Here is a 27,799-nt window from a genome sequence, read left to right on the forward strand (position 1 = left end):
GGAAGCAGCACAGGTGGTGCCCGCTTCACCTGTGTGCCGCCCTCCTTGTGCCTTCAAGCCACAGAGCTGCACTGCTGTGGACTGGACACAAAGCAACTGCTCACCCAAAGCATCTCTGCGCCTTGTGCTATGCTTTTATTTTAATCCCAAGCAGCACTTTGACAAGACTTAGTGTTCCCTCAGTCCAGCCTGAACCCACCTCCTGCTCCAGGGATGCACTGCCAGCATGTAACCCCCACCTCAGCCCTGCAGAGAAGCTCAAGAGAGGGGGTGGGAAAGCAGCACAGCTGCACACATCCCTGCAAGAAGCCAGCAGAACAAGCACCCTCCATCCAGGGGTCAGCTCCTGCCTCCCAACACCAGCAAGGAAGGGTTGGCTTCAGTCTCAGGGCTGTGCTTACAGGAAGGAAGTCTATGCTGCTGCTACCCAGGAGGATCTCCTGCTTCATGGCTGGAAGGAGGGAGGCATCCCTGCCCCCAGCAGCATTAGGAGGGTCGTGGGATAGTCTGGGGCAGTGAGCAGCAGGAAGGCAGCTGCAGTCTGCCCATATACTTGCTGCTGGCACTGCTGATGCTACTTTTCAGTTAATTGCCCTTGTTAAATTACATCAGAAAGGAAAAGCAGCCCTCTTGAGTCTGAAAGGTCCCAACCAAGCTGGGTAAGGCCCAGTGTGCTTTTCTGCATGCAAACAGCATGGGAGGCACAGGGAGCAAGTAAGGTGCTGCCTTCATGCTGCTGGGGGGCTGCACATATGCCATGCCTGTGCCACTGTCCCAGCACAGCCCTCTCAGCATGAAACCCAACCCCCCACTAAGGCAGGCAGCTGCATCCCAGCTCTAGGTCCAAGCATGCAGAGACATCTTCACACAGCACTTCTCTCCAGGCCAGCTCTGCCTCACCCTGCAGTCCCAGCAGTGGTGGGACATGGCTGTGGCAGCTGTGGCTAAGTGCACATCGTGAGCTGCTGCTTGCTTTGGTTGGCCTGTGCTCAGCTCGTCCTATGCCATCTTCGCCTCTCCAGGGGCATCAGCAATTTGCTGTACCCATTCTATACAAGAACTAGTGCTGAGGTGTCTGTGTGTGCTTCGTGGCTCACTTACAGCTCCCAGGGAGATGAGCTGTCCCTGGTGGGAGGCTCTTATCATCAGTGTCCAGGCCAGAACCCCCATGGCATCCATGTGGGAGGCCAGAGCTGCAACTCAGGTCACAAGTGGGATGCTGTGTCTGCTGGCACACCCTGCCGTACCAGCTTACGACATGCTGCAGTTTGATGGCTTGGAACTGTGTGCCTGGAAGAGGAAGAAGCACACTGTCAGCAAGGGAAGATGGGCTTCTCCTCTGGCCTGCAAGGGGGCACAACCAGTGCTCGAGCCTCCAGACCTGTGTATTCAAGCAGCAACATTGCCACTGCCACTGGCTGGGCTGCCCTCCTGGTGAGAAAAGTGATGCTAGATAGAACCCAGAAGCAGCAGAACCCAGGGAGGTTCCCCCCTGATCCCAGCCAGGCCAGGATCAACCCCATCATGGTGCAGGCTCTACAGCCAGCCACACTCACCTGCCGCTGTGACTGCTGGTACTCAGCTTCACTCACTGACAGCGCCTGGGCCAGGGCCAGATCCTCCTCTTCCTGTGTGCTGCTGGGACAGAGGTGCAGTGTGTGCCTCAGCCTCACCTGCACTCAAGAGCCCTTTGGGAGTGCAGGACTTCCTGCTGCTACAACCCTCCAGGAGAGCTAGGGGCAGGGAGCAACTGAGGATCACCCTGATCAGGCCAGGGGCCGTAGAGGGACCAGAGAATACAGCTGCAGCTGGTAGCCAGCACCCTGGGCCATGGAGAACCACAATCAGTCTGTAAGGCAGTGCTTTTAGGAGCACCTGACAATGTGCACAAGGACATGGACTCCCAGGGTCTACTCCACCTCTGCCTCACTATAGCCATGCTTATTAGCTGACAAATGGTCAATGGTTTGCCCTGCTCTGCACTGTTGGTCACTGCCCCCTCCCAGAACCCCACAGAGTTTGCATGATTAAGAGAAATCTGCAGCTCCAGACTCTTCCCTTTTCACCTAGTCAGCCACACAGAGACATCACATGCTGAAAGGAACATCATCTGAAAGCCACATGATGCTGCCCTAGCCACTCTCATACACAGGCTTGGAGCGTGACAGCACGTGTCCCCAGGCCATACCTGGGCGGCTGCACTGAGCTGCATGCTGACTCTGCCAGAGACATCTCCAGGGCTCGCTGCAGTGCCTCTTCTTCACTCTGAAACAAAACATCTTGTTACCAGTTTGGCCAAGGGTGGCAGAGGGCAACCCTAGTGGGGGCACATAGCATGTACAGTCTTTGCCTGGCCAAGGGTGGGTGCACCTCGCATCTCCAAGGCCAGACACAGCCAATGTGAAGGCCCTGAGCTCAGGACAGACCTGCTCCTTGCCCTCCCTCTGCCCAAGGGAGCACAGCCCTGCCTACCAGTGCGCTAAGCAGCTTCCAGTCTCCTCCTCCACCCTTGGCTTGCAGAACAGAGACAACACCAAGGGAAAACGGGCAGTGAATTTTATCCCTTTGAAGAAAGCCAAGCACCAAGTGCAGCCAGGAGCTGCTGCTGGCAGGCACCAGAGCAAACTGATGCCCCACTGAGCATCTGGGATCCCTGCTTGCCAGGGAGGCCCTAGCTGGGCAGCATCACAGTCACCTATAGAACATGGATTAAAAAAACTATTGCTGCAGTAGCTCCCTAGGGCAGTGGAACCACTCAAGCCCACCCCAGATGTCCAGGAGAAGTCACTCACCAGCCCGTTCTGCAGCATGACAGCCGGAGGGGAGGCGCTGCCAGTCTGTGACACAGTTGCCCTACCTCCTCTGCAAACAGGAGAGAATCTGGGTTATTGACAAGGTAGGGAGCCCTGGTACAACTGTGCAGCCCTGCTGATGCACAAGAAGCAGGGAGCTATTGCTCCTGCATCCACAGGGAACCAACTTGAGCCTGGTCTTGCCCAACCCACAATTTACCTGGCAGAGGCTGGAGAAGAGGAGCTGTCTGCTGGCCAGGCAGCTCCACTGCTTGATGCGGTGACAGTTTTGGAGGAAGATGCCTGAGCTCTTGCAATTGCAGCATGCCTAGGACAGATGAGATGCCAGTGAACAACAAGCCATCTCCAGGCACTGAAAACCCAGAGCGATGAAGCCAGATAAGGATGATGCCTCCTCTTCCTCCCTTGAGTAGCTACATTGTGGCTCAGCTATGCCCAAGAGTTTCAAGTGCCATTTCTCTCCTTGAAACACTGTCCCAGGATGGATAGAAACTGTCAGATGCAGAATAAGGAGCTGGGGAGAAAAGCAAGAGCAAAAGAACCAGCAGGCAGTACCAGCAGGACTGCCCCAGCAGAAGGGGCATTGTGCATACAGCTATGCGGACTGCAAACCTTAACACTGCTGGAGGACAACTCAGCACAACGATTGCAGCAGTCCCAGACATTGGGCCAGGAAGAGCTGGGCTTCCTCCCTGTCACCCATCTGGCAAGCACAGCCCTATCCCTGCCAGCCTGTCTGCTCCCAGCCCCTTACCCTGCTCTGCTGAGAGGATGCCCTGCCCCACTGCAGTCATGGTCCAGGGGATGCCGGTGCTTGAGGCAGTAGTTCTTGTGGCACTGGTCACATATCACCTTCATCATTTCCTTCTGCCTGCAGCCAGGCTTCATACACTTGTTGGTGAAGATCTGGAAGACAACATAGCAGCAGTGAAAACAGCACAGGACTGTCCCTTCCCTCCATGTCAGGCCCTGGGCACTGACCAGATTTCTCCACCAATACCTCCTCTGTGAAGGTCTAGAGTTCTTTTCTGAATGTTTTATTTATTTAGTTTATTACCAATCCACTAGTGCTTTGGTCTCCACAGACAATGCTCTTCATGATCACAGAATGCACAGCCAGAAAAAGACTGCCTTGCCCAGGAACACCTGCTTGCCCTGCCAGGACAGTGGCAACAGTCCAGAGTCCTCCAGCTACTGCTGGGCTAGATTTCTGCAGGGCCAGATTCCTGCAGCAGTTTCCTCTCCTGGCAAGATGGGGCAGCTAACTACTGATTGCATTTTCCTAATGGCAGCACACAGTTTCCCACCCCTATATCCCAGGTGGCTGCCCAGCCCCAATCCTTCACTACCTCAGCTCCAGAATCATACCACAAAGCCCTGCATGTCAAGCTCACCAACCCTTCCTTCCCTCAGCCTGTGCAAACAGAGAAGGCACCAGGGCAGAGCCAAATTCTGTGCTGTTTTGAGCACACCCCCAAGCTTCAGCAGGGACCCAGTGGAGCTCTGCAGTGAAGTGGAGGGTGCCAGATTCCTCCTACCTTGCGCTTGCGTTGTGCAGGGTCGGACTTGCAGTCACGGTCAATGTGCTCTCCCACCACCACATCAGGCATCTCCCCCCGCCTCACAGGCACTGGGGTGTTGCAGAGGGGACACACAGGGACCTGCACATCCTGTAGAAGAAAGGAAAAGGTGCTAGGAGCACACAGCTAGGCAACATCAAGTGCCATCTGTCTGTCTCTCTGACTTCCAAGATCTGCCTGCCATGGACTCCACAGCATCACTTGTGGATTGAGACCTTGTTCACCACCCTTCAAAGCACTGTTTCTGACCCAGCAGATATAACAGGCATGAATACACACTCTGGGAAAGACAGCTGGACTGGGAGATGCCCAAACCATTTCACCCAGTGGCAGAGGGCAGGCTTGAAGTTTGAGGCACTGACATACAGATCTTGGCTTTCACAGATGCTTCCAGACTCAGCACATGTCCCAGAGGTTATTGCCAAAGTGAAGGAAATCACAAATTGTTCTGATTCTTGGCTGGGAATGCTCTGCAGCTCTCTGTGGGAGGCAGGACTAGACCTCTTCTCCATGCTTACCTTCTTGTAGGCAGAGGTGCAGTCATGCTGGGCATAAGCAATGTGGTCGGTGCAGAAGATCTGCTCACAGGCGTCGCACTTCAGTGGGAGGAAGTCTGGGAGCAGGGAAATGCCGCAGAGGTCAGCGCTGCACACCTGCGGCCGGGGCCTCCCTAGCTTCCCAAAGGCCCAGCCCTGACCCACGACCGATTCTCTTGCCTCAGCTCCCGGCACAGAAACAAAGGGGCTGCAGGTCCATAGCTACGCCTTCAGCAGCACCTGGAGCTCCTCCTCCAAACGTGCCCTCCGCGGCTTCAGGAGCTTCCCGAAATCAGACCCAGCCAGGGGCGAGTGGAGCAGCCGCACCCGCCACGGGCTCAGCCAGCCGGGATAACGGCTGCCGTGTGCACCGGGGGAAGGACAAGCCCCCAAGGCCCTCCAGGCACCCACCGCCGTGTCCGGCCTCCCCAGCCCCTGCCCCGCCGGTTCGAGCCGCGTCCCCGGCCCAAGGCCCCCGGCCCGCCGGCACCCAGCGCCACCCCGTACCGGCCAAGAGCAACGACCTCGGCCGCCCCGCTGCCAAGGGCAGGCCGGGCATCACGACCCGCCCTTCCCTCCCCGCCACACCGAGCAGCAGCAGCGCGGCCGTGGGCCCCGCGCCACCGCCTGGGCCTCAGGCTGTCCCGCTGGGCTGGGAGCAGGGCCCGACCGCTCGGCACCCGCCGCCCCCCCGGTGGCCCCTCTGCCCTCACCTAGGCGCTGGCAGGCGGCCCAAGAGCAGTGGGCTCCCAGGTCCGGGAACTCCATGGCGGGCGGACAGCCACCGGGCCCAGCGGCGCCCGCTTCCGGCGCTGCGCGGGGCGGCGCCAGCACAAACACCGCCCCCCGGCCGCCCCCGCCGAGCGCTTCCTCCTCCTCCCGTCCCCACTCCCGCCCCCGTCCCCCCAGCCCCGGGAGAGACACAAAACACGGATCCGCCGCTGTGCGACACCTCCTGGCTCTCTTCGAGCTGCTTCCAAGTCTTCGGGTGCCATGCTGCGGTGCCCGACCGAGCACAGACGGCAAGAGGTGCCCGGGAGCGGCCACAGCAGGAAGAAAGTAGAGCACTGAGCACGGCCAGGAGCGAGTTTCATTCATTGCAAAAATCTCCATAGCCACCCAACAGCAGAACTCAGACCAGACAGGGGAAACACCATCCCAGAGCGTGTTCAAACAGTTACACGGACGATGACAACGGCTGGCAGAAGGGGCCTCTTCACTGCTTGGCTTTCGTCCCCTTGCTGCCACCCTCCAACTTCAAACAGCCCTCACCCTCCCCCTAGCCCCTGAGAGCCAAGTTTGTCAGTGCACCCCCCAGCCCCCCAACAAAACCAATGAAAGTTAAAATTATTTACACTTTTAGCCATTTAAAAACCCAATAAAATAAGATTGCATATGTCCTACTGGGGATGTGGGTATCAGCAGCAGCTACAGCTAGCTTGGTACTCTGCGTGCAAAACGAAAGACAAACAGAAGACAGACCGAAATACCGCACCATTACTAGGAAGCGTTTGCTGGGGTCGGTGTTTGGGTTGTGGTGTAAGGCTTCTAGGAGCCGGCTCCTCCCCAGCCGCAGGGCGGGGGCGTGTCCCGCCCCACCAGCGGAGCCCGGGCTCTAGAAGGATGGAAAAGACTCATTACTCCGGACACAGCACATTAACACTGACGCGTCTCCATCCCAGTCAACACAAACATCTAAAACCCCACTGCACGTTCACCACGTTAGTTCTTCCTTTTTTTCCAGTGACGATGGAGGAAAAGGGGGTGCATGAAGAAGACCTAAGACATGGGTGCTGCTGTCATCACTGCCTCCTCCTCATCTCCTTGCTTTGGCAGCTCAGCAAGCATGGGAGAGGCGGGAACTGGAGGGGCAGGAGACTTTTGTGCCTCCTGCTCCTCTCCAAGCCCCAGCTCTACATCCATTTGCTCCAGCTCCCCCTGATCCAGTAGCTCAAAGTCATCTGCTTCCTCCTCATCCTCTGGTGGAGCTGCTGTCTCTGTCTCCACCACTTCGCTCTCTGACAGCTGGGCTTGGAAGTTCAGTTTCTCTTCAGGCTCGGTAGGAAGGAACTCGGAGAGGGAGGGTCCCTCACTGGCCTCCGAGGACCGCAGCAGGGCAGAGAGGGTGTTTTGCACAGCCGTGGTAATGGCAGTGGTGACGATCTCCTCGCTCAGTGTATCAATGCAGATGCCCAGGCCCGGGGCAGGGACAGTCTTTGGCTCTGTGTTGCCTCCTGCCACTTGCCCACTCCCGTTGAAGTGCGTATTTACAAAATGGAGAGGAGATGCTAGACGAAGGATGGAGAGGTCAGAGTCCATGGCCTCCTTCTCTGCCGAGTCTAGCTCACGGTCAGCATGAGCAAGCTCAGGACCCAGAGGCACGCCAAAGGCGTCTTCGTCGCTCTGTGGTCCCAGGTCTCTGGAATGATACTCTTCCACGGAGGGAAACTCTGCCAGGTCCTTGGAGAATGACTCCTCTGGCTCACTGTGCAGGCTCTGCCGATCCAGGTCTGAAAGGCACCAGCAGTAAGGTGCAGATCCTCTCACCTCGACTTAAGGCACTGACATCTACCAGCCACCTCTTCCCAGCTAACACACTAGGGCTCACTTTTGGGCATTTTCCCAGCTCTGGGAACACAGCAGGACAGAGGCTGCAGTTATTCCCTTGTCACGTGGGGCACCCCTTTTCTCCTCCTGTTCAATGGACCCTGTGCTCAGAGAGGATTTCCTTCTCCACATTACACTGCCTGTATCTAGAGCCCTTGATTAAAACCCACAGGGTCTGGGACATCGTACTTGCAGTATGTCACCTGCCTGTTCCTGCCCAGACGCTCAAGTGACCACATCTGAGGGGTTACCTTCACATTCCTAACCACTAACCAGTCCTTCTCTGAGCTTGTAAGTCTGACAGGGTGGAGTGTCTGACCTGTTTTACCCAGCATCATATTTGGGTGTGTTACTGAACCATCCAATTATTTCTGCAGGACTTTGTGGATGGCCTCGCTCCTTCACTGGAGTCATAAAAGAGCATTGCCTTGTAGGGCAGTGATCAGAAACAGATGACCATTCAGAACCAGCTCATGAACAGCCAGCCACAAAGCCAGGGAATGTTACTGCTTCTTCCTTTCAATGCTCTTTCCCCTGCAGATAGCTGGGTTCTCTCCCTGTGTTTGGAAGGACAGTTGTTCCAGGGTAAAACACTCAGGATTAGGAAGACAGCAAAGTGTTCCATCATCACATACCTTCAGAAACGTCTGTCAGCTGTGGGGTGGTAGCCCTTGAAACAGAAAATCCCCCACTCTCCAGGATGGAAGCCTCCTCATCAGAGAGCTCAGAATCTGTGATTGACAGTGCCAGGGCAGTTTTTTTCACATCCACCTGCATGGGATGAAGGCAGAAGTACAAATTCCTGGGTGTCTGACTGCCACTGCTGGCTATGGGCACCTTCACATAGACCAGACCTTCCAGGCAGAAGTATTTTGCTGGAGAGACTCTGCACAGAGACAGCATGAAAGTAGGAAGGGCAAAGTGCTCATTGCACTGCCAGGGAAGGCCAGAGTCAGCTCGTTGGCTTTCCTGCAATAACTCACTGCCTGCAGCTTTGCCTGCCCTCAGTGAAGAACCTGAAAGAGCCAGCATGAGATGGCATCACCCTCTAGGAGCCTCAGAAGGCTTTGATCCTTCAATCTCTCCTAGGATCACCAAGGAGCAGAATGCTCCTTTCCTTTTGCTTTCATGCTGGGTCCAATGCTGCCTTGTACAAGTAGCAGTTGTTCAAGAATCTGCATTCTTTTGAATGCTGGAGCTTCCCACCACACAGCCCAGCTACATGCCCAGAGCTGCTGTAAAGGACAATACTGGTTTGTTTCTGTGGTGCACATACAGAAAGGCCCTATACAGTGTGACTGAGAGCAGTGAACTGTGTAAGAGACACTAGTGCTGCCCACCTCCCTTTTCCAGCAGTAAGGAGCCTCCTCAACACTTATGCCAGGAAATCTCATTTCTTCAGATGACATTCACATGCCCTGAGCATGCAGTGTAGCCACCAAAGCAATTCCACAGGCCAGCACATGGCTGGAGGATGCTCATCCTGTCCTACTACTGCATCACCAGCCCTGTGGCACTGAATTCTTGTATTGGAGACACCAACCGCCCTCATCAGAGGCCTTCTGTCCTTGGGACTCTGCAAAGAATAACTCTGCTGTTTGCTACCAATTTAGCTGTACCCAGGACAACCCCTTGCCTCTCAAGCTGCTACAGGCCGGACAGAAGGGCCTCTCTGTGCTCTTACCACTGGGGAGAAGCCCGACAGCTCTGCCTCACTCTCGCTCTCCGTCTCTGCCGTCGCTTCGTCACCTGCCGCAGGCTCACTCTTCCCTTGTCGCTCTGGGAAAAAGAGAACAAAGGCTTCATATGAGACTGAAGAAGTTTTACACCTTTATACATCACTTTTCCACTACTTCTACTATCCTGTGAAACTGCACAGCCTCCCCAGAACCCTGAGGTTGCCTGAGACTGCTGTAATCTGTTGCTCCCATTTGCTGTCCCCGGGATCACCTGCCCAGTTGCTCTCCCCATAACACTCCAGTTTCAGTCTGTTTCCCTCTCCCCCACTGCAGCCTTTCACCACAGTGTCAGCAGATGTGCTCTCCCATTGTCCCTTTGCTCAGGCTCCATCCTTGGAGGACAGCACCAGTAAAAGTTAGAAAGACGATGGGTCCTTACTCTTCTTCTCATGCTTGTGGTGCAGTGTCTCAGCCTTCATACTGTAGTCCAGTTTCATCAGGACAGGCTCCAAACGCGTGTACATCCTCTGGATCAGCTCATGATAGACCACTAGAGGCCACAGCAGAATGCTGAGCACTGTGGACAAAGGATGTGGGGAGCGTGAAAGACAGACCAAGCACAACCCAGCCCTTCACTGGCTACCAGCAAGAAGCCCTGCATCAAGAGAAGCACAGCTGAACAGCATTTGCTTTCCCACACGACTGCCTAAAATCCTCATCCATGGCTACTATTCATTCCAAAGCTGCTGGATTAAGCACGTTTTCCTAACAGATCTCCATTAGGATATGGATATATGTTAAGATGGCACATAAGCCCTCCACTTCAGTGACTGCAAATGCCATAGAAGCCCTGAAATGCAGTTATTTAAACCAAAAATCACCAACACTTTTGTCAGGGTAGCAGCAGAGAGCTTGTGTGTAGATGTGCCAGGAGCAGACCACCTGAACAGTCAAGAGTTTGCAGGGACTCAGGATGCAGCAAAAAATGTCTCATTTACTAAACACACAGCTTCTTTAACAACCACCTCGATATGGATTTTCCACTCTAGGAACCGAGAAGCCACAGCTTGGTGCCGGCCTGCATCCTCACCAGCAGAGCCCCCAGCCGTGGAGGGAAGAGGAAAGCGAAGTTTTAGGACGGCTCCCTCTCCTGACTTGACCGTTGTACTGCACGCCCTGGGAGCGAGAGGCACCCCGGAGCACACCGCCTGCGCTTTTCAATCATCTAGCACAGAACCCCTCGAGAAAACCACCAATGTGCTTCTACCAGCGTATCAACAGCACAGGCAGGTTACATTTCAGTTTAAGTCAGACAAGAGAGCTGCTTATACTCACAAATGATGTAGGAGATCATTATGCCTGGAACATAGTGTCCAACTACAGCCAGAATCAGGCAGCCTGAGCAGACACTCATGCAGAACTGAAGGAAGAGAGAGGAACAAACAGAAGTGACGAGAAGCAGAGACACGTCTATGCAACCCGTGCAGGAAACCCCATTAGAACAAACGAGGGATGCTCCTAACAAGCTCAGCACACCAGCTTTGCACTGAGTCCATTCAGATGCTGACAATCATGACTCAGACAGCTCAGTTGGGTTAAGCTGTAAGCATTACAGATTCAAGCGCAGGAAGACCAAGGTAACCCAACACCCCAAAAAACCAACTCAAAACTCTGTTGGACAGTTCTTTATCAAGTAAATTCTGTTTCTTGAGGCTAGGGTGGGATATTGCAAACTGTCATGTTAGAGTAAATCTCTCCTGCAGAGCTTAGTACAGTCTGTACTGTCCTGACAGAGGCAGGAAGCTGTTAGAGAGTCGCCAGACTCTGTGCCATTGCTATGCCTTGGCCCAGCTGGCAGTACTAGAGGAACCCACGCTCCCACCAGACCAGGACCTTCCTCCTCCAGATAAAGTAGAAATATAATGGTGCAGCCCTGACATCTTGTCCTGCATTCTCCTGGGGAGAGGTGGAAGCCAGGGCATGAGTTCAGACAGACCAAAGCCAGCAATGAGGAGTTTCATTCATAATGGAAAAGGTCTATAAAAGCTCGGGTGCTCTAAGGGCTTTGCTCCCAATGAATTCACACTTTGAAGGTGTCTTGGTCCTGGTTCCCTACTCCTTGTAGGTGGGACAGTTTTTTAACATAAGAGGAGTAACCAGCAGTGATAGAAACCCACTCCTTTCAGCATGCTAGACCCCCATCAAGCCTGATGCAACCTCAGTGGCTGCTCTGGCCTATTTTCTGTGAAGCCAAGGCAACTCCTGTCTGCAAACCCTTTCCAAACAACCTACATCATAGACATCAGGAAAAGGTTAATGACAACTTTCCATGCATTCAGAAACACAGCTGCATTTGCACTTGGTTAGCTACAATCCTGGCTAAACACAATAGGTAGGACCAGCTTTGGAATGGAACCCACGAATGGGGCAGAGACTGTAGACTCCTTTTTCTTTTTACCCCTCCCCACTCCTAATCTAAGAGCTTTCTTTGCATGCTAAGAGATAAAATTAAACATAGCTAGCCATTCACAGAAGGGGTTAAGTTCAGCTCCAGTCACCAATACTGGAAGCCAATTACTCATTATTTAAGCCTCCCATGGCACAAAGCCTGAAAAGAATGAACAGCAAATGTTAAACAGGGACAGCAATTGTAAAAATACTCACTTTACATTCTTCCATCTCCTAAGCCACTACTAATGGAAAGGAAAGCCCCTGCACAGAATAGTAGGTATCTCCAGCTTACCTTGGCAGGATTTTGCCTCTTGTACTGGAGCAGTTCCTGCAGGTACAGCCTGAAGGTGACCCAGCTTTCTGCCAGACAGTGGCACAGCTCAGGGACACTGAGCAGGTGAGGTTGTGCCCCTGCAGTCACCCCCTCACTAGAGACAGACAAGAGCAAGAAGACAATCTTTGAACATGGTCTGTTTTGTTGGGGAGGGAACAACTGCACTGAGATGTTAAGATGCCTACCAAAGGCTTGACTACCAAATGCTGTCTGCACCTTCAATTAACTATGAAAGACACCTGGAGACAATTTTTTGCTTTAATCAGGATGAGAGCCAAAAGACATCCCATCCAAGCAGGAGTAGACACCATAACACAGTATCCCCATGCCACAAGCCCAATACTCAAAGCCACACAGACAGAAGCACTAGAGGTGGAAGCAGTTACATGGCCTTCTCTGGCACCAAGTCCAAGATAGCCAGGGTATGGTGCTAAGACCTATAACCATGGCCAACCACAGATAGCATGTACACCCTGCAAGAGTTACCCTCAGGGATTTCTTTCTCTCTGAAGAAGTCTTAAAATAGTCCATGGCAGACCCAGAGAAGAAACCTAAAGCATCAGAAGCACTTGAGCTTTACTGCTAAAAGAACACTAGCTTTTCCTAGAGTCTCAAACTGTGGCTCCTGAGCTGATAAAACAGCTTCCAGGGCAGGAGAGGCGGCTACCATTTCACAGCAGGAGCCATGCAATCTCCTGACAACAGCAAAAAGGGTGGACGAGTTCACCACACTAAAACAAGGCTTCTCCTCTCTCCCCTCTCACCGAGGAACACATCAGTGAGCTTACCTCTCCCCTCCCGGCTCCTCCGATGGCTGTGCTGTAGAGAGAACACAGCAGATCAGTCAGCTAAATGAAAAACACAACCTGACATTTTTACCACTTGAACAGAGCAGAGCTGGAGATGTATCATCCTCAGCTAGGGATGCACTCTGGGGACCTTCGTCATGCTCTCCCGCAAGCAGGAACCACTGGCTTGGAGTTTGAGCTGTGTAGGCTTTAGTGAAGCATGCCTGGAGACTTGGAGCAGCCAGAGCCTGGTGTCAGGGTGCCCCAGCACACCTCACAACCCACACTGACAAACACTCACGTGTGAGGTGCACCCTGCTGCTAACAAGTGGGCTCTCTGCTGCAGGGATCACACAGCTTGCCCCAGTGTCCCACACGTCTGGCCAACACCATGCTGAGGGCAGCTGACTAACCCTTTGGACTGCCAGCAAGGTCCCTGAGCTGTGCAAAGCTTCAGCTCCCACCTCAGACTCAACATGGCACTCACAGGTCTAAGCTGTACTTCCCACTGACTAGCCCAAACCACAGTCCCTGGCAGGATGCTGTGTACAAATTCCAGAGATGTCCCTTCTGTCACTATCCTTTCCCATGGAATTAACAAACATCAGGCTTGTCTGCAATGACATCATTTTAGGGCTCTTTTATGGCCCCTGACAGCCCTTCGTGCCAGGCACAGCTCTAACTACACTCCTAAGGTGTGGCAATCTGGATAAACACAAGGGAAAGCTTCCCTCATTCCTCTCTGCACCCAACCCAGTCATAATCAAAAGGGGCTTAGTCCACACAGCACTGAAAGGAGGAGCAGTGTTTCAGTGGCAGAGGTGACATATGATTATGCTCTGCCCTTACATACACAGAGGGTAAAAAAAACCAAACCACCCCAAGTATTTCTGTGACAACTGCAACTCATGAGCCTGGCTGCCCACAGATTTGGGTGTCCTGCCCAGCTGACTAGCATCTGAAGATGTACAAGGCCCTAGCAAAGTTCTTGCAGCAGCAGAGTCTTTATGTGTCTCCTGTCTTTAACACACCATGATCATGCTGTAATGGCCCCTTGAGGTCTACCCTTCTCTCCCTGTCAGCCTAATGTCCTAAAGGTGGTAGGGATAGATACATCTTTGTTGCTGTTTGGACAACAGCAAACTTGGTCCAAGAGGTTCTAAAAATCAGTGGAACCCTGTCCCTGACATTGCACATAAACAGGACCAAAATAAAGGAAGGGAGTTTATGTTCAGACTCCAGGCTATTTGCTAAACAAGGGCTGGAAAGTGCAACATGAGCAAAAAGGGGGTTTGAATCCTCCCCGGAGTCATCAGCAGCAATGGCTCTTCCAAGGAAACACACAGAAGAGCCCAACATCCATCACTGCCAACACCCAGTGAGACTTCAGATGCCAGTTCAAACCTCAGAAGAGAGCAACTGCTTGTAGCAGCCATGCCACCATTCTTTCAAGACAGAGAACATTGGGACCAGTATGCCAGACTCCTCCTCTCTCTGCAGGCACGCAGGCAGCGGGGCGGGAGGCCATTTGCCCAGGGGAGGAAGTGATTCTTTGAGAGTGTGACCCAGATTTCCAGTAATCAGGCCTGACAAGAGGAGTCAACTGCTCTCAGCCGGGGCTGCCCATTCGCTCGCCTCCCCATGCCCGCTAGGCAGGGCGGTCTGAGAGCTGGCAGACACCACTCACAAAGGGAGCTCGGGGTGCAAAGTGAGCATCATGGAGGTAGCTCCACCCCTGCAGGGTGGCTGCTTTCCTCACACGAGCGCCATTGCTGCGTTTTGTTAATGTGCTCAGAAATCTAAAGCTGCTTAATGGCAGCACGCTGGAATCCCACAGCATCTCAAAGCCTCATCTATTACCTGCACTAAACCATCAAATAAATCACATTTGGCACTGGCCTGTTTGCGGTGGATGGCTATACTGGTCGTACCAGCTACCAAACAATGTGCTGGGATGCTTGTGGTACTCTGCGGGACAGATGTGACAGCAACACGCTAAGCAGGGTGGCACAGGAGCCCCACCACTCTCTGACTGGCTGCAGTAATCCAAGCCATCCAAAATGTGCCAGCAGAGGGAGTGAAACAATTCTCCTTAGTTGCTTCTGAAGGTTTTGGTGAGGCTTTGGGGAGCTGCAGAACATTTCAGCAGGCGGCAGAGCGCTCATGTTATTTCAACTAATTGGCAAACACAAGCTGTCTTTAAAATCAGCTATGTGTTCCTTCCCGTAGTAGAGCAGTCTGCCTACTGTCCATCTCCAAGCACTACAGTCTAATGCCTGTTTGAGGAACAGCCCAACCACAAAAAACCTGGAACACTTCTGAAGGAACACATTAACTTAGGTAAGGCTTAACTCCAACCTGTGCTGCCATACTGCCTAGTATTGATACAACTAAGCCAGCGAGGAGCACGCTCCCAGTAGGCCTCAGATCATCAATAACTGGCTGAAATCTTGCTGTCAGCATTTCACACCAGATTGTGGATTAATAGAAACCACTTGACACACACCAGACTCTTCTGGGAGACCAGTCAGCCGTGCAGGAGTTTAGGTTACACATTGGTACTGACAAATTGTCGCTGATGAATTCCTTGGCTCTGACATGTTTTCAACGCTTCCTCAAGAGGCATTCTTCATCTGTGTGTGAACTTAGCTCTGTGTGTGAACTGAGCTCGAAAGCAGGGGCCCTTTTTAAGGAGTAGAAGCATTCAACTGCAATGTAGACCTTGCTAAAGCTCTTCCACATCATGTTCTCCTACACTGATCCTAAACACAGCTGCCAAACAATGGTACAAAAACCCATCCCTATTTCATACTCACTTCAGGAGAAAGTTAAGATGCTTCCTAAGTCCTTAAAAAAAATATTTAAGTGGAACCCCATGCAGAGGTGGTTACAAATAGAGAAAATACCCTGCATGGGTGCAGAAAACATGCAGTCCCTTCTGACAGGACCTAAAAAGTTTGTGCATCTCCCCACTGTTAATTGGTCCCCAATTACAGTGTGAGTAACTGCAAAACACACGCCGAGGTTTTAGTACAAGCAGTCACCCGAGACACAGAGAACTGCCACAAGCTGAGGTTTGTGTATATATGTACTCTTGAAGGTGTGGTGGTGACCTACTTCCAAAAGCTCCTGGAAAGGCTCACAGGAAGCACTGAGGAGGAAAGCCACAAAGCTGCAGCTCTGCTTCAGCAGGAAGTGAGAACTGCACAAGAACCCCTAAGTATTCAGCAGTGCCAACGGGAGGCCCCTCAGGAATGCGGAGCACTGCTCCTTCCTCAGGTGAAGCTGAGGAAACAGGGTCCAATGGACCATGTCAAAATCAGGGCTGTGACCTAACTAGGCACATCAGAAAGGTGTTCTTGATCTTTGCTGCCAGGAGCAGAAAAGCAGGAAGGAGTGAGTTTAGGGAAGAACACCACTCAGTAGGATGGGAACTGATTTCTTGCAGACCTGATGACACAGGATTAGCCTAACCCCTGGTGTGTTGTGGGGGTTTGAGGGTGTTTTGTTTTGGTGGTGTTTTCTTGTTTGTTTTGGGGTTCTTGGTTTTTTGGTTGGGTTTTTTTTGTGTGTTCCTCACTACTCTGCATTATGTAACCTGAATGCAGTACAGATTTCCTCTTTCTTCTGGGATAACACAACTTTTACAGCCTGCTATTTGCTGGGGCAAATTCTACCCTCACATACCTCAATGATACCATTCTGCAAGGGACATCAGGCTTTTTGCATTTCTGGACTTGTTTCAAATGAGATGTTTTGGGTTGGCTTTCAACTATCCCCTTAAAAATCCAATGTGAATAAGCAGGAAATTAAATTGGTCAGTCCAGTTTGGCTGCCTAGTTACCTGAACCACACAAAGCAAACAGTTTCAAGACTACAGAAATATATCTAATCTTATCAGGACTTCTGTGAAAGCACCCTTTAAGTCAGTACCCTTTTAGGTCAAATAAAGGGCACCTTGCAAATACACATATAGAGGGGCTTTCATTCAGAAACCCTCCCTAGAGTAGGGGGGAAGGGATGGAGGGCCTGAGCAGCCTTTGAACAGCAGCACTAGATGCAGTAGGCAGGTCTGGGTACAGTCACTTAAAAAATTCCAGTGAAGGAGGCACTCAAAGCAGACAGCAGCCCATCCATGCCTGTAACTGTTATGAGGCTACTCCTCTTGTTGCTTTTCTGTTCAACATTGGCAAAGATCCTCTAGTTAATGGGAGAGATAAGCCCAGTGATCAGACTCACCAATTAGCTGGAGACCAGATGCTGTTTGGTACAGGTACAAAACACTAACGCTCCCTGCTGTCAGACACCACCATCCACTCTGCTACCTGCCACAAGAAGCGGTTCTCGTCTGCTCCGCTTCTTCCAGGACAGGAGTCCACATTGCACTGAACTAAAACCAACACAGTTTCCTTCCCCCAGGTCAGCTGGCTGTATGTGCTCAGACCTGGAATGATCTTTTCACTGTAGCATTTGCAGGACAGAAAGGACATGGCAGAAACACTGCATCATCCCCGCCACCAGCCTCCCTGACAAGTTAGCTGGGCTCCTGGTCACGCTCAGAATGGGCAATTCTCCCTGTGCCCAGAGTATTAGGATATACCCTAATACACTGACACAAATAGGAAAGAGGCAGCACCAGTAGAAAAGCCTGCAGTTACAGTAGGAACAGGGCTTACACGACCCAAGTGACAGCCAGCAAAGGACCAGCTGTGGCCACAGCCCATCAGTGAATTCTGTCACTTGCTATAGTGCTGCTCATCACATACCTGAGAAATCAAACAGGAACCTGGGCTTCCACCTTTCCAGCAAGAGGATGCCAAGAAGAGACATGCTGAGGAGAAAGAGGGGTCTCAGGGAGGTGGAGGAAAACAACCTAGAAATCAAACATGAAAGTGTTAGGCAAGAAAAAGGCTGCAAGTTACTCTCTTGGTGAGCAAAGAGATAAAGCCCAGTGCACGGCAGAGCGTCTGACTGCTACTGGCCACTGCAGCAAGCATTGTGCTCCACAGACACCCACTCTCACCACAGCACATTCTCAAACAGTGCCTTTGCCCACCACCAGAGAGCTGACTACCTGCCATCTCCCAGCACTCTCTTCCCCTGGCTCCTGAGCTCCTCCTTCAGTTGTAAAACAAAGCTAATGCTCCTTTGTAGGGGTGCAAGCCCTTCCAAATATTAGAGGTAGAGGCTCTGGATAACATAAATACTGATTGCTGTAGCAAAAGACCAGTTGAGAATCAGCTTGTTTGCTCAAAAGTTTTGACTTTTGACTTTGATGACATCCTATTTGTCATCATGAGGTCTGGCATTACTCACAGCTAGAACCAAAGCACAAACTGCACCTGCTTCTAGATGCTTGTTCTTTTATCACATACCTCTCCCCATATTTAATCAGACTAGTGCTTAGACAGCTTAGTTGCTCACTTGACTCCTTTCATCTCCTTCATCAACACACTGGCATGAGCCAAATACCAGCTCATACACAGCCACACAATCCCACCATCAAAGGATTTATCTCCCCACTCCACACATTGAACAACAAAGGTCTCAGGGTGGCCTTGTGCCAGCAGTGGCCGTCTGCATTCCTCCTCTCCTCCATGCAAGAGCATCAGCATTCCTCACTCACCCCTTTCATGAAGGTTCCTTTCCAAAAAGGAATAGTTGCCTGCTATTTTACCTTGTTACTCTTCAGAGAGTATCTGCCAATATAAGAACTAATCTTAAACATACCAAACAATGACTGGAGTTGGAAAGCATCTCATTGTGCAGCACAGGGAAGGGCTGTGCTTCCTGCTAAACTGCATCAGAGGTAGAGGACTTGGAAGTGAGATTTGCCTCACTAGGCAGCACAGAAAAAAAAAGCCACACACTTTCCATGGGCTTACAGGACACGTGATGACATTTTTATCCCTTCTCATGAGACAATTCTGTAGCTTAACACATCAGCTTTGGAAGAATTTCCTCCAATTCTGCCTCATTTATGGATTGCAGTTGAAGGATATTGGTTGAATTTTCCACGGGACCATAGAGAATTCCTCCTCCATGATATTTCAATCTCTCTGTTGTCCCACATTTTAGGCATCCTTTGCTCTTCTTGACCTTTTCATGCACAGTCCCTTAGCCATCATACCAGCTCTGCCATCTCATGGTGCATTTCTGCCCCTCCCACTAATTTCAAAGCTAAGCTTTCAGACTTTTATAGCTGGTAGAGAAGTCCAAAACCATTTAAGTACCTGGCTACCACTTACACCTCTAATAAGTACAGATGAGGGAGCAGGTGAGTAACCTCTTCATGGTGACTTCAAAGGTTTGTTTAGTCACACGCTTTCCTCTTCCCTGACTTCAGCCTGTCCCTTATTTCATCTGCAACCAACCTTTAACTCTTTCCTTGGCCAATTCTGACCTTTTCTGCTGGGAAAGCTGCTGGCTGAGGGCGTTTTCGCCAGTGACACTGGCTCACTGTTTACACCAACAAACAGGATGTTTTCCATTCCGCTCCGCAGCTGGGCTCTGCCACTCACCCTCCGGCTCTTGCCGCTGCCCTCCCTGCTCGAGAGGCAGGGAACACACTCGCACCCAAACCGAGCTGCCCCGGCCTTCCCGCCAAACACCAGCACCCTCCAGCAAAAGATTAACGAGCAGAAGGGCTTAAATCAAACGCCACACTGCAGCCAGCTGCTGCAGGAGGCCACGGGGCTTACCGGCCGCGATGACGGCGTGAAGCGAACCGATAAAGCACGGATGCAAAAATTAACCAGAAACGTGCCTGGGCGAGCCTCCAGTTTGGCCCAGCTGCGTTTTATTATCGCGGGGCAAATCCTGCCCGAACTCTTGGCACTTTCCCCCCTCGGGGAGTGGCCTGTTGATGCTTGTCGGAGGAAAACAGCGCGGCTGCGCCCGGCCAGGCGCATCCCCCGGCGGCGCGGGGCGCAGCTGCCCTCGGCTTTGCGGCCCAAACACAGACCTTAGGCAGCCCAGAGAAGATCGCCCTCGACCCCGAAGGCTCACAAACGGCCCCTGCCAAGAGCTGGCCAGGCAGCGCCCCGACAGCCACCCGCCCGGCCTGCGCAACCTCGGCTGGGCAGCCCCCGCCGCCCGCCCGGCCCCACACGGCCTCCCCCCGGCCCAGCTCACCACAGGGCCCCGCCGAGCGCAGCGGCAGTGACCAGGCTGTGCAGCGGCCTCTCCCACACCAGCAGCCGCTGCGCCGCCGCCAGCGCCGCCTCCCAGCCCCGCAGCCGCTGCCGCAGCGCCGCCGCCAGCCGCTCCGCCGCCGCCGCTGCCGCCTCCTCCTCCTCCTCCTCGGCCGCAGCCGCCGCTGCCTCCTCGGCCCGGCCGCTCGCCATGGCTGCGGGAGGGGGAGAGGGAGGGGCTGCTGTCACCAGGGGCGGCGAGCACTGCACCGGCCGCGGCGGGCGGCACCGCCTGAGGGGTACGGGACCGGCGGCCGCTGGCGCCGCGCGCATGCGCAACCCGCCCCGCGGCGGGGGGGCGGGGGGGTGTGACGGGAGGCGCCGCGCATGAGCCCCGGCAGAGGGGCAGTGCTGCGCCCTGCACCGGAAGAAGAAGGCGGGAGGCAGGGCTCGGCCCGGGAGGGGTTGCCGCGGCCTGCACCTTGGTCGTCGGACGCGGCCTCGCAGCAGCCCGGCATCCTAGAGGAGGACCGGCACCCGTCGGTTACCGGACGGGACCCGGCAGCCCCTGTCCCGGGGGAGAGCAGGAGGGATGGAGCTGGACGGGCTGCTGCTGGACGAGGAGGGCACATTCTCCCTCAGCGGATTCCAGGAGTTCACAGTGAGTCCCTGCGGGACACCCTGGTGGTGCCCGGTGACCCCGGTGTCCTCGGGTCTGCACCTCCACAGACCGCGGCTGTCTATCTCTCCACATCATCCCTAGCCGTAAAGACCCTTGGGATAGTACACCCGAGCCTCCGGCGGAGCTGCCGGGGCCCGTGCCGGGCCCGTTGTACCCCTTGGCGCGATCGGGGTGGAGAGCGCGGTGTAGGCAGCGCTCAGGGCGTTTCTTACGTCCCTGCTGTCTGCCTGCAGTTCCTGCCCAGGCACCAGAAGCTGAGCGAGAGGGTGCGGAAGCGGCTCTATTACGGCTGGGACAAAGACTGCAGCCTGGATAATCTCTCCAGCCCCGTGGCAGGTGGGTTCTGAGCCTCCCCAGATGGGAATGCTGAGTCAAGGGGGTTGGAAGTAGCCCAGGGGCTGAGACCAACAGGTCACCTGCTCCCTCCCCAGTGCCAAATTCCACCCCTGCCTAGCCTCCCTCGCTTTGCATGGCAGGCAGGGTGCCAGAGCCTCGTGTCTCCTGCGCTCTGCTTTATTGCCCTGCCTGCCCCACTACTGCGTTTTTGGCACCTCACTGGTGTGCAGAGTCCCTTAGAGAATTCCTTAGAAGTGAAGACTTTATCCCTGTCCCTGATGAGATGTGTCTTGGACAATTTCTTGTTCCCTGCAAAGTACCAGGGAGTTTAACTTGTAGTTGTGAGAAGCAAGGGAACAAATTCCTGCTGCATGTTTGTCTGAATCACATCCTCTTTTTTTCTGTTGATTCAGCATTGTATGGGGGGAGAAGGAAGATGCAGCTGGGTTGAGACCAAGGAGCTGGTGCAGGTGACAGTGGAGAGGAGTGGTCAAACAGTGGTTTGCCAGAAGGCCTTCACAGTGTGGTCACATTAATGTTTCCATTAGCTGAATGCTTGTCCAGCTTGCAGAGGATGTTGAGCAAGGGGAGAAGCATGTTTGCATTCAGAACTCTTGTTACAGATTTGGGTAAACAATCTGAAGTCTCCAAGAGGCTGTGTGTGACGTACCTCAGGAGGGGGATGGTGGGCATGTGTTGACAGCAGGGCCAGGCAGGGCAGCCAGCTTCATGGACATAGCTGGGAGTCACGAATTCTGACATAGGTAGTGCGAGGGAAGCATGTGGCTCATCTTTGGGGCTGGCTTCACACCCAGGTATGAGATGGGACCATTCCACTGGATGTTACCAGTGTTGCAAGTTCAGAGGGTATGTTTGTGGTAGAAGACTCTGTTGAAGGCTATTAATTAACTGTAAAAACTGCCTCATACCCAGGAAATGCCTTTACTCCAGTAGCTGGGGGTGAGAGTAATGTGGAGAGAATATCTCTCTGGTATTATCTGCCCTTACAGCCTTCCTTCACCAGCTGCTATCAGTTGCTGTCAAAAAAAACAGGATCTAGGGCTATGACATCTGGTTGGTACAGATGTGCCATTGCTATGTGCTGAGTTATGAGTTTATGGTGCTGCTCTTCAAACAAGATAGAGGCAACGATGGGGAGAGTTTAGAACAGCAGGAGGACTGGAAAATGTCTTTAGCACTGGGGGGGGCTTTTGCAGGAAGCAGTACGGAGCTGGCTGAGGAGAGAGGTTGAAAAGTGAATTTGTTCCTTGCAGAAAAGAAGAACTATAACCACCCAGAGTGTGCAGTGGCTGTGAGATGGGGACAGCAATGAGCTGTTCTCCATTCTCTCTGGCACAGGACATGCTGTCATGGCTTGCATTTGTGGGCTGAAGAATCAGTTTTCACTTTGGGACAGAGCCTGAATGGCCTCATGTGCTTTCCATCACTCGAGGCATTGCTGCTGCCTCTGTTCCCTGGTATGATACAAGGGTGACCAAGCAGGGCAGAAAGAGCAGAAGCAGAGTGAAAGGCCGAGAGTTGCCAAGGAGTGTCTGGAGCTGTCTCTGCCTGGCTGTGGATCCTAGCATTAGTGTGGCTGGAATGGCCAACAGTGAGGTCCCTTAGAGCAGGGTGTTTCTGAGCTTAGTGGCTGCTCTTGAACAAACAAGTCCTGTGGGGCTGCAGCCATTCTCTTAATTGCTAGAGAGATGGAAAAGAGATGGAAAAGTGTGGTGACACTTATCCAGGGAGCTGGAAACGCAAGGCTGCTGGGATGATCTCTGCTCTCATCTGTCAGCCAAGAACTCAGCAGCAAAAAGGAGCTGAGTTGCCTCTCAAACACTTCTTGCCAAGCACCAGACTGTAGTGCTGTTTGGGATGCTCCCAGCTGGTCCTGTCGTGTTGAGAAGTGAGACAGGAGCCACTGAAGCCATCTGCCAGCATCCCTCATTCTCTGGCCTTTGCAGTGATTGAATGCTGAGTGAAATCAGTGAGCACAGGGGAAAGGGGCTGAGATGAGCTGCAGTTATACCATATTGCTGCTTCCATACCCTTTCACTCTCTTCAGGCTCCTGCTCTCAGGGATATGTTTTCTGTCTTCATCTCAAGAGCACTGGGAAAGCTGGATCAGCACTGATGAGCTCTGGAGGACAAGGATGCTGGTTGGAGGGGAGCAAAGGACTGGGAAGATGAGGTGTTGATATTGGGTTCTACAAAGCCTCTGACAGGGCAGCCTGAGGCCCTGTGCGGGGAGGGGAGGGGAGCCTCTTGGTGCAGCTGACTGCTGGTAACTCCCCGTGACAAAGACATGCTAAGCTGGATCTGGCACTGCTACTGGGCCTTGGATACTTGCATCCTCTTCCTGCTTTGATCTGTCTGTCCTGCCTATTTGCTCCTCCCTCATCCCTCACTTCTGTTAAGGCCTGTCCTACCTTGATAGTTTAAATTAAACTTGAGGGGCTGAGCAAACACTAAGACTCAATGGTCTTGTGAAGAGAAGAGGAATGGTGATGGTGCACTCTGACATATGGGGTCAACCCTTTTGCTGCTCTTTTGTCCTAGATATTGCTGTGGAGCTGCTGCAGAAGGTGGCTCCCAGCCCAATCCGCAGACTCCAGAAGAAATATGTGTCTCATGTATCTCGGTAAGAAGCAAACCTTATCCCTTTATGTCCTGTGTTTGTTCACTTCTGTTCCTGTGAGCCAGCACTAGCTTTGTACTTAGGCCTGATTAGTGTCCAAGGGGAGCCAGGGGCAGGTGGCAAGGCCAGCAAGCACAGTGGCTTCCTGACACAGCTAGGCCTGCTTCACTTTGGCTCTGCTCTGGGGTGCTCTTGTTACTGGGAGTCTGTACTGGCTGAATCTGTAGCTCGCTGGGTAGCCTGTTCTGAACCCTAGGCCTGCTCTTGGCAGCCAAGCCCTCTCTGTGCCTGGCTGCAGGCAGGGTTGCTCAATTTGGAGCTGGCTGTGCCTGAGGACAAGAACCTGGGCTTCCTGCTCTCCACCCTACATCTCCTGCACTTCTGCTTGCTGCAGCTCAGGACAGCCAGCAGGGAGGTGGCGAGGCTGGGACATACTGAGCTGTCTACTAAACCTCCCCCACTACCTATGTGGGGAGGGAGCAGCCAAGTTGTGCCATGGTGACTGGGATGTTCGTAGCATGCAGATAACATTCAGGTTGGTCCTGGGCCTGTCCCACAGGGAAGCTTGCATCTCACCCTGCTCCATGATGCTGGCACTGGTTTACATTGAGAGACTTCGGCACCGGAACCCTGAATACCTCCAGCAGATTTCGTCTTCAGACCTCTTCCTGATCTCCATGGTAAGCACTGTGGTCTGGGATTTGGAGAGAGGACTGGAAGAGCACAGGGAACACTGAGGTCCTGTCCTTTGTGCTCTTTTTAGATGGTTGCTAGTAAGTACCTGTATGATGAGGGTGAGGAGGAGGAGGTGTTCAATGATGAGTGGGGAGCAGCAGGGAAGGTGGATGTCCAGACCATGAACACACTGGAGATGAATTTCCTGAGTGCCATTGTAAGTAAGGCTGTCACTGTGGGCAGCTATTTCACAGTGGGGGGAAAGGAGGCACTGAGGTGAGTCTGGATTTCTGGGTTGTGGGGGTTTGGGTTGGTTTTGTCTGTCTGTTTGGGGGTTTTGTTTGTTTGTTTTTTGGGTTTGGTTTGGTTTTCCCCCTCATACTCCTATCAAGGAACAGAGAAGAATGTCTCTGTGTGCTGGGTGGCCTGTACTGACCTTTTCCTTCTGTCTCCACAGGACTGGAGTCTCTACACAGATCCACGGGAGCTGTTTGAAGTGCTGAGCTGGCTGGAAGGACGGTAGGTGTGTGGGATGGGCAGTGCAATAAGAGGTTGGGGTACCTGCAAAGCTCTGCTAGGCTCTGCAGCTCCCTTCTGCAGATCTCAAGCAGGGCCTTCCCCAAGCCTGCCTTTGCTGAAGCTTCTTTGATCAGGAAGGTCTAGGCCACATCCACCATTCCCTTTTTTTTTTTTTTTTTTTTTTCCCTTTCCCTTTCTTTCTTCCCCCCCCACCCCCCCTCCCCCTTCCTTTCTTTACCCCCACCCCCCTTTCTTTCTTTTTTTTTCCCCCTGCAGTGTGGCAGAAAAGCAGGGCATGTGGCGTGGCTGGTTCACCTACACAGATCTGTGTGTCCTCATGGAGCAGTCCATGTGGCAGCATGTGCTGGGCCAATTCTACCAGCAAGTGGTAAAGGTAAGGATGTGGGCTGCCAGTTACTAGCCAGAATATGGGACCATGGGTTTGGAGAGGTTTTTCACTGGGAGCAGCAGCTTAGTTTGTTTCCTGTTGGAAAGGGAAGCTGTCAGAAGCCAGAAGATGCTAATTTGTAGCTGTGATGCCTGAGGCATTGCAGCCTGGTGCTGGTTTAGTCTGTGCCCTGTGCTGATCCATATCCCCAGGATCTTGGTGGAGGCATGGGTGCTAGTTAAGGATTTAAACAGAAACTGTTTGGTTCCTGCTTTGTTTTGTGCTATTTAGGCCCTGATCTGAGGAGGCTGTGTGCCACTCCGCTCATCATGAGCAGTGTGGCTGGTTGGTCCTTAGCATCCAGCCACACTGCTACTACCATTTGCCGTTGTGGCTGCTGGGTCAATGCATGGCCATGCTGGGTTGTGGATGGCTGTGGAATTGGTGGGGTGGTCTGGGCTAACCACTGGCTTCCCCACAGCTGGCCTGCCTCCTGGGTGTGGTGTACCTGACTGGCTTTGCTGCCCTCTTCGCCTCCGTCAGTGTGGTGCACCGGGCTGTGTGCACGAGGAGCATCAGCGCTGCAGCCCACCAGCCTGCGCTGTTCCCCGAGGAAGGCAGCTGCCAGCTGGATGCCCAGCCAGCCCCATGCCCAGACCAGGCCCAGCCCAAGCTGCCCGACATCTCCCCAGCCAACAGCAGTGCCTGTTGCTTGGGGGAGAGTGAGCCGCCGGAGGAGCGGCGGCGTGGGGATGTCCTGGCGACGGCACTGTACCTGTGGGGCAGTGTGATGACGGCGCTGTCCTACCCGAAGGCTCCTGATCTAGCCCAGCACAGGAGCCCCCCGCAAGGCCCCTTCCGGAGAGTGCCTACTGCCTGTGAGAGATCAAACCGCACCAGCCCTGCCTCGGCTGCCAGCCAGCCTGGACCCTTCGGACTTGCCATGCTTCCAGCTCCTCCGGCGCTACACTGCCACGCCTGCTCCGCCAGCACAGGCCCCACGTGGGATGCAGCCCCCAACCGCAAGGACTGGCTGGAACCCCTGGGGTTGAGGCAGTGCTCCTTGCACACTGCCATGGATCTCAGCAGAATCAAAAGCTTCATTTTTCCCAGTTAGAAGCATGGGGCAGCAGCCTCTTCCCTTCCCTCCTTGTGTGGCACAACTCACTTCCTTGCACTTCTGGGACCCTTGATCCTTGGGACTGTATGGGGCTGGAGGTTCCTGCATTACTTTCAAACCAGCATTTGTGTTCCCTCTCACCCAGGGCAAGGGCATTCTTCAATTTTGGGGCTGCTGGAATGGCTTTGGGGCAGATTTGGGATTGCTGTTGGTGTGCTGGGGTGGAAACCTAATAAATAGAGGGCAGAAACTCGGTGCCCTTGGGCTGGGGTGCTAAGGGAAGGGGGATGTTGTACCTGTTCCTATAGCAAGTGGGTGGACTTCAGCATTGCTAGGCAGAGGTGGTGTGTGGGATGTAGGATGCCAGGGCTGTGTGTGCAGGGTGGAGGACCTAAGGCAGTGACACCAGTGAGGGGGCAGAGTGCCCCAGAAGGAGATGGGATCCCTGGGCAAGGAGAAAAGAGGTTGAAGGAGTGGGGCCCAAGCAACCTGAGCTGGCTGGATATAGCAGCAATTGCCCTTGAGGGCTGCCGGGTCATTCCTTGGAAGGCACAAGGGTCACACCAAGAAGAGACTCCAGTATGGCTGTGCCTCAGCAGGCTTAGAAGTAGAGAGGTGTGGTTAAGACTGAGTTTCCTTATCCTACTTGTGTTGGGTGTTTAGAAATGGGTGCTCTATGACCCTATCCCAAAACACCAGCTGTCTGTGAGCAAACAGTGCCTGACTGCTCCTTGGGGTGGGGAGAAGGCACCTTGTCTTGCTGCCCAGACCAGCTCGTGATGCCCCTTCTTTCTACTGTGGATTTTACACCTGTTTTTCACTCTTTTGTAGATGCAAATCTCTTCCAATAAAAGTAGTTCTTGCTGTGTGCATGCCTGATCCTGCTGAGCCTCTGCACGCTGCAGAATGCCTGCCCCAGTGCAGAGCTCTGTCCCTGCAGCAGTGCTTATTCTTAGAGCTGTGCTGCAAGTGGCCCAAGAGCACTGTGAGGCCTCTTCTACAGCACTCAAGCGTACTCTGGTGACAGGAGATGCATGAGGTCTGGTGCCTGGGGAAGGCAGGGGCAGTGGGCAAAAAAAGTTTCTCATCCTCAAGAATATATGGAATGCCTGGTTTCCACTGTTCTTTGCTCTTTGAAGTCTGTCCAGTTAATGAGTGAACCCTAAGCAGCAAGGACTTGGCAGGATTGCAGTTGTTGCTGGCACAGCCACATCTGCCCTGTGGCAAAAACATGAGCATCCTCTATCTGTGCTTCCTTGGGAGCATTCTGAACTAGGTGGGTAGCTCTTGTCCCTGGCATCCTTTGTCCAATGGCATAATTCAGTCCCCTCCTCTGAGGAGCTTGGGATAGAGACCCATTGGAGAATCTCCTGATGTGGGCGCAGCATCCACAGAGGACAATGGCAAGACATGGGGGGTGGGGAGTGCTGTACAGGCTTTAATGAGTTCCTTGGGGCTTGGTGGTGAGGAAGGGCTGGAGCAGTAGGGCAGAGAGATAGTGTGCTGGGGATGAACAA

General features: G+C 53.3%; 3 protein-coding genes across 3 annotated transcripts; 1 reads left to right on the forward strand and 2 right to left on the reverse strand.

Moving 5' to 3' along the window:
- Positions 1-33: 33 nt before the first annotated feature.
- Positions 34-5,772, reverse strand: ZFAND2B (zinc finger AN1-type containing 2B). Its single transcript, XM_054175558.1, has 9 exons — positions 5,643-5,772; positions 4,912-5,006; positions 4,352-4,483; positions 3,568-3,719; positions 3,013-3,120; positions 2,793-2,862; positions 2,189-2,265; positions 1,557-1,635; positions 34-1,290 (listed from the first exon to the last, which is right to left on the reverse strand). The coding sequence occupies exons 1-9, from the start codon at positions 5,695-5,697 to the stop codon at positions 1,252-1,254; spliced, it is 807 nt and encodes a 268-aa protein (XP_054031533.1). The 5' UTR covers positions 5,698-5,772; the 3' UTR covers positions 34-1,251.
- Positions 5,773-6,007: 235 nt separating this feature from the next.
- Positions 6,008-20,282, reverse strand: RETREG2 (reticulophagy regulator family member 2). Its single transcript, XM_054175460.1, has 9 exons — positions 19,923-20,282; positions 17,555-17,661; positions 12,789-12,819; positions 11,959-12,094; positions 10,551-10,635; positions 9,655-9,792; positions 9,221-9,315; positions 8,172-8,307; positions 6,008-7,439 (listed from the first exon to the last, which is right to left on the reverse strand). Exons 1-9 carry the CDS (start codon positions 20,252-20,254, stop codon positions 6,709-6,711), a joined length of 1,791 nt encoding a protein of 596 aa, XP_054031435.1. The 5' UTR covers positions 20,255-20,282; the 3' UTR covers positions 6,008-6,708.
- Positions 20,283-20,335: 53 nt separating this feature from the next.
- Positions 20,336-27,169, forward strand: CNPPD1 (cyclin Pas1/PHO80 domain containing 1). Its single transcript, XM_054175479.1, has 8 exons — positions 20,336-20,582; positions 20,837-20,939; positions 23,502-23,583; positions 24,140-24,260; positions 24,344-24,472; positions 24,713-24,774; positions 25,051-25,168; positions 25,644-27,169. The coding sequence occupies exons 1-8, from the start codon at positions 20,514-20,516 to the stop codon at positions 26,277-26,279; spliced, it is 1,320 nt and encodes a 439-aa protein (XP_054031454.1). The 5' UTR covers positions 20,336-20,513; the 3' UTR covers positions 26,280-27,169.
- Positions 27,170-27,799: the final 630 nt, after the last annotated feature.

The sequence above is a fragment of the Dryobates pubescens genome, chromosome 2, assembly GCF_014839835.1.
Source record: "Dryobates pubescens isolate bDryPub1 chromosome 2, bDryPub1.pri, whole genome shotgun sequence".
Taxonomy (NCBI): Eukaryota; Metazoa; Chordata; class Aves; order Piciformes; family Picidae; genus Dryobates; species Dryobates pubescens.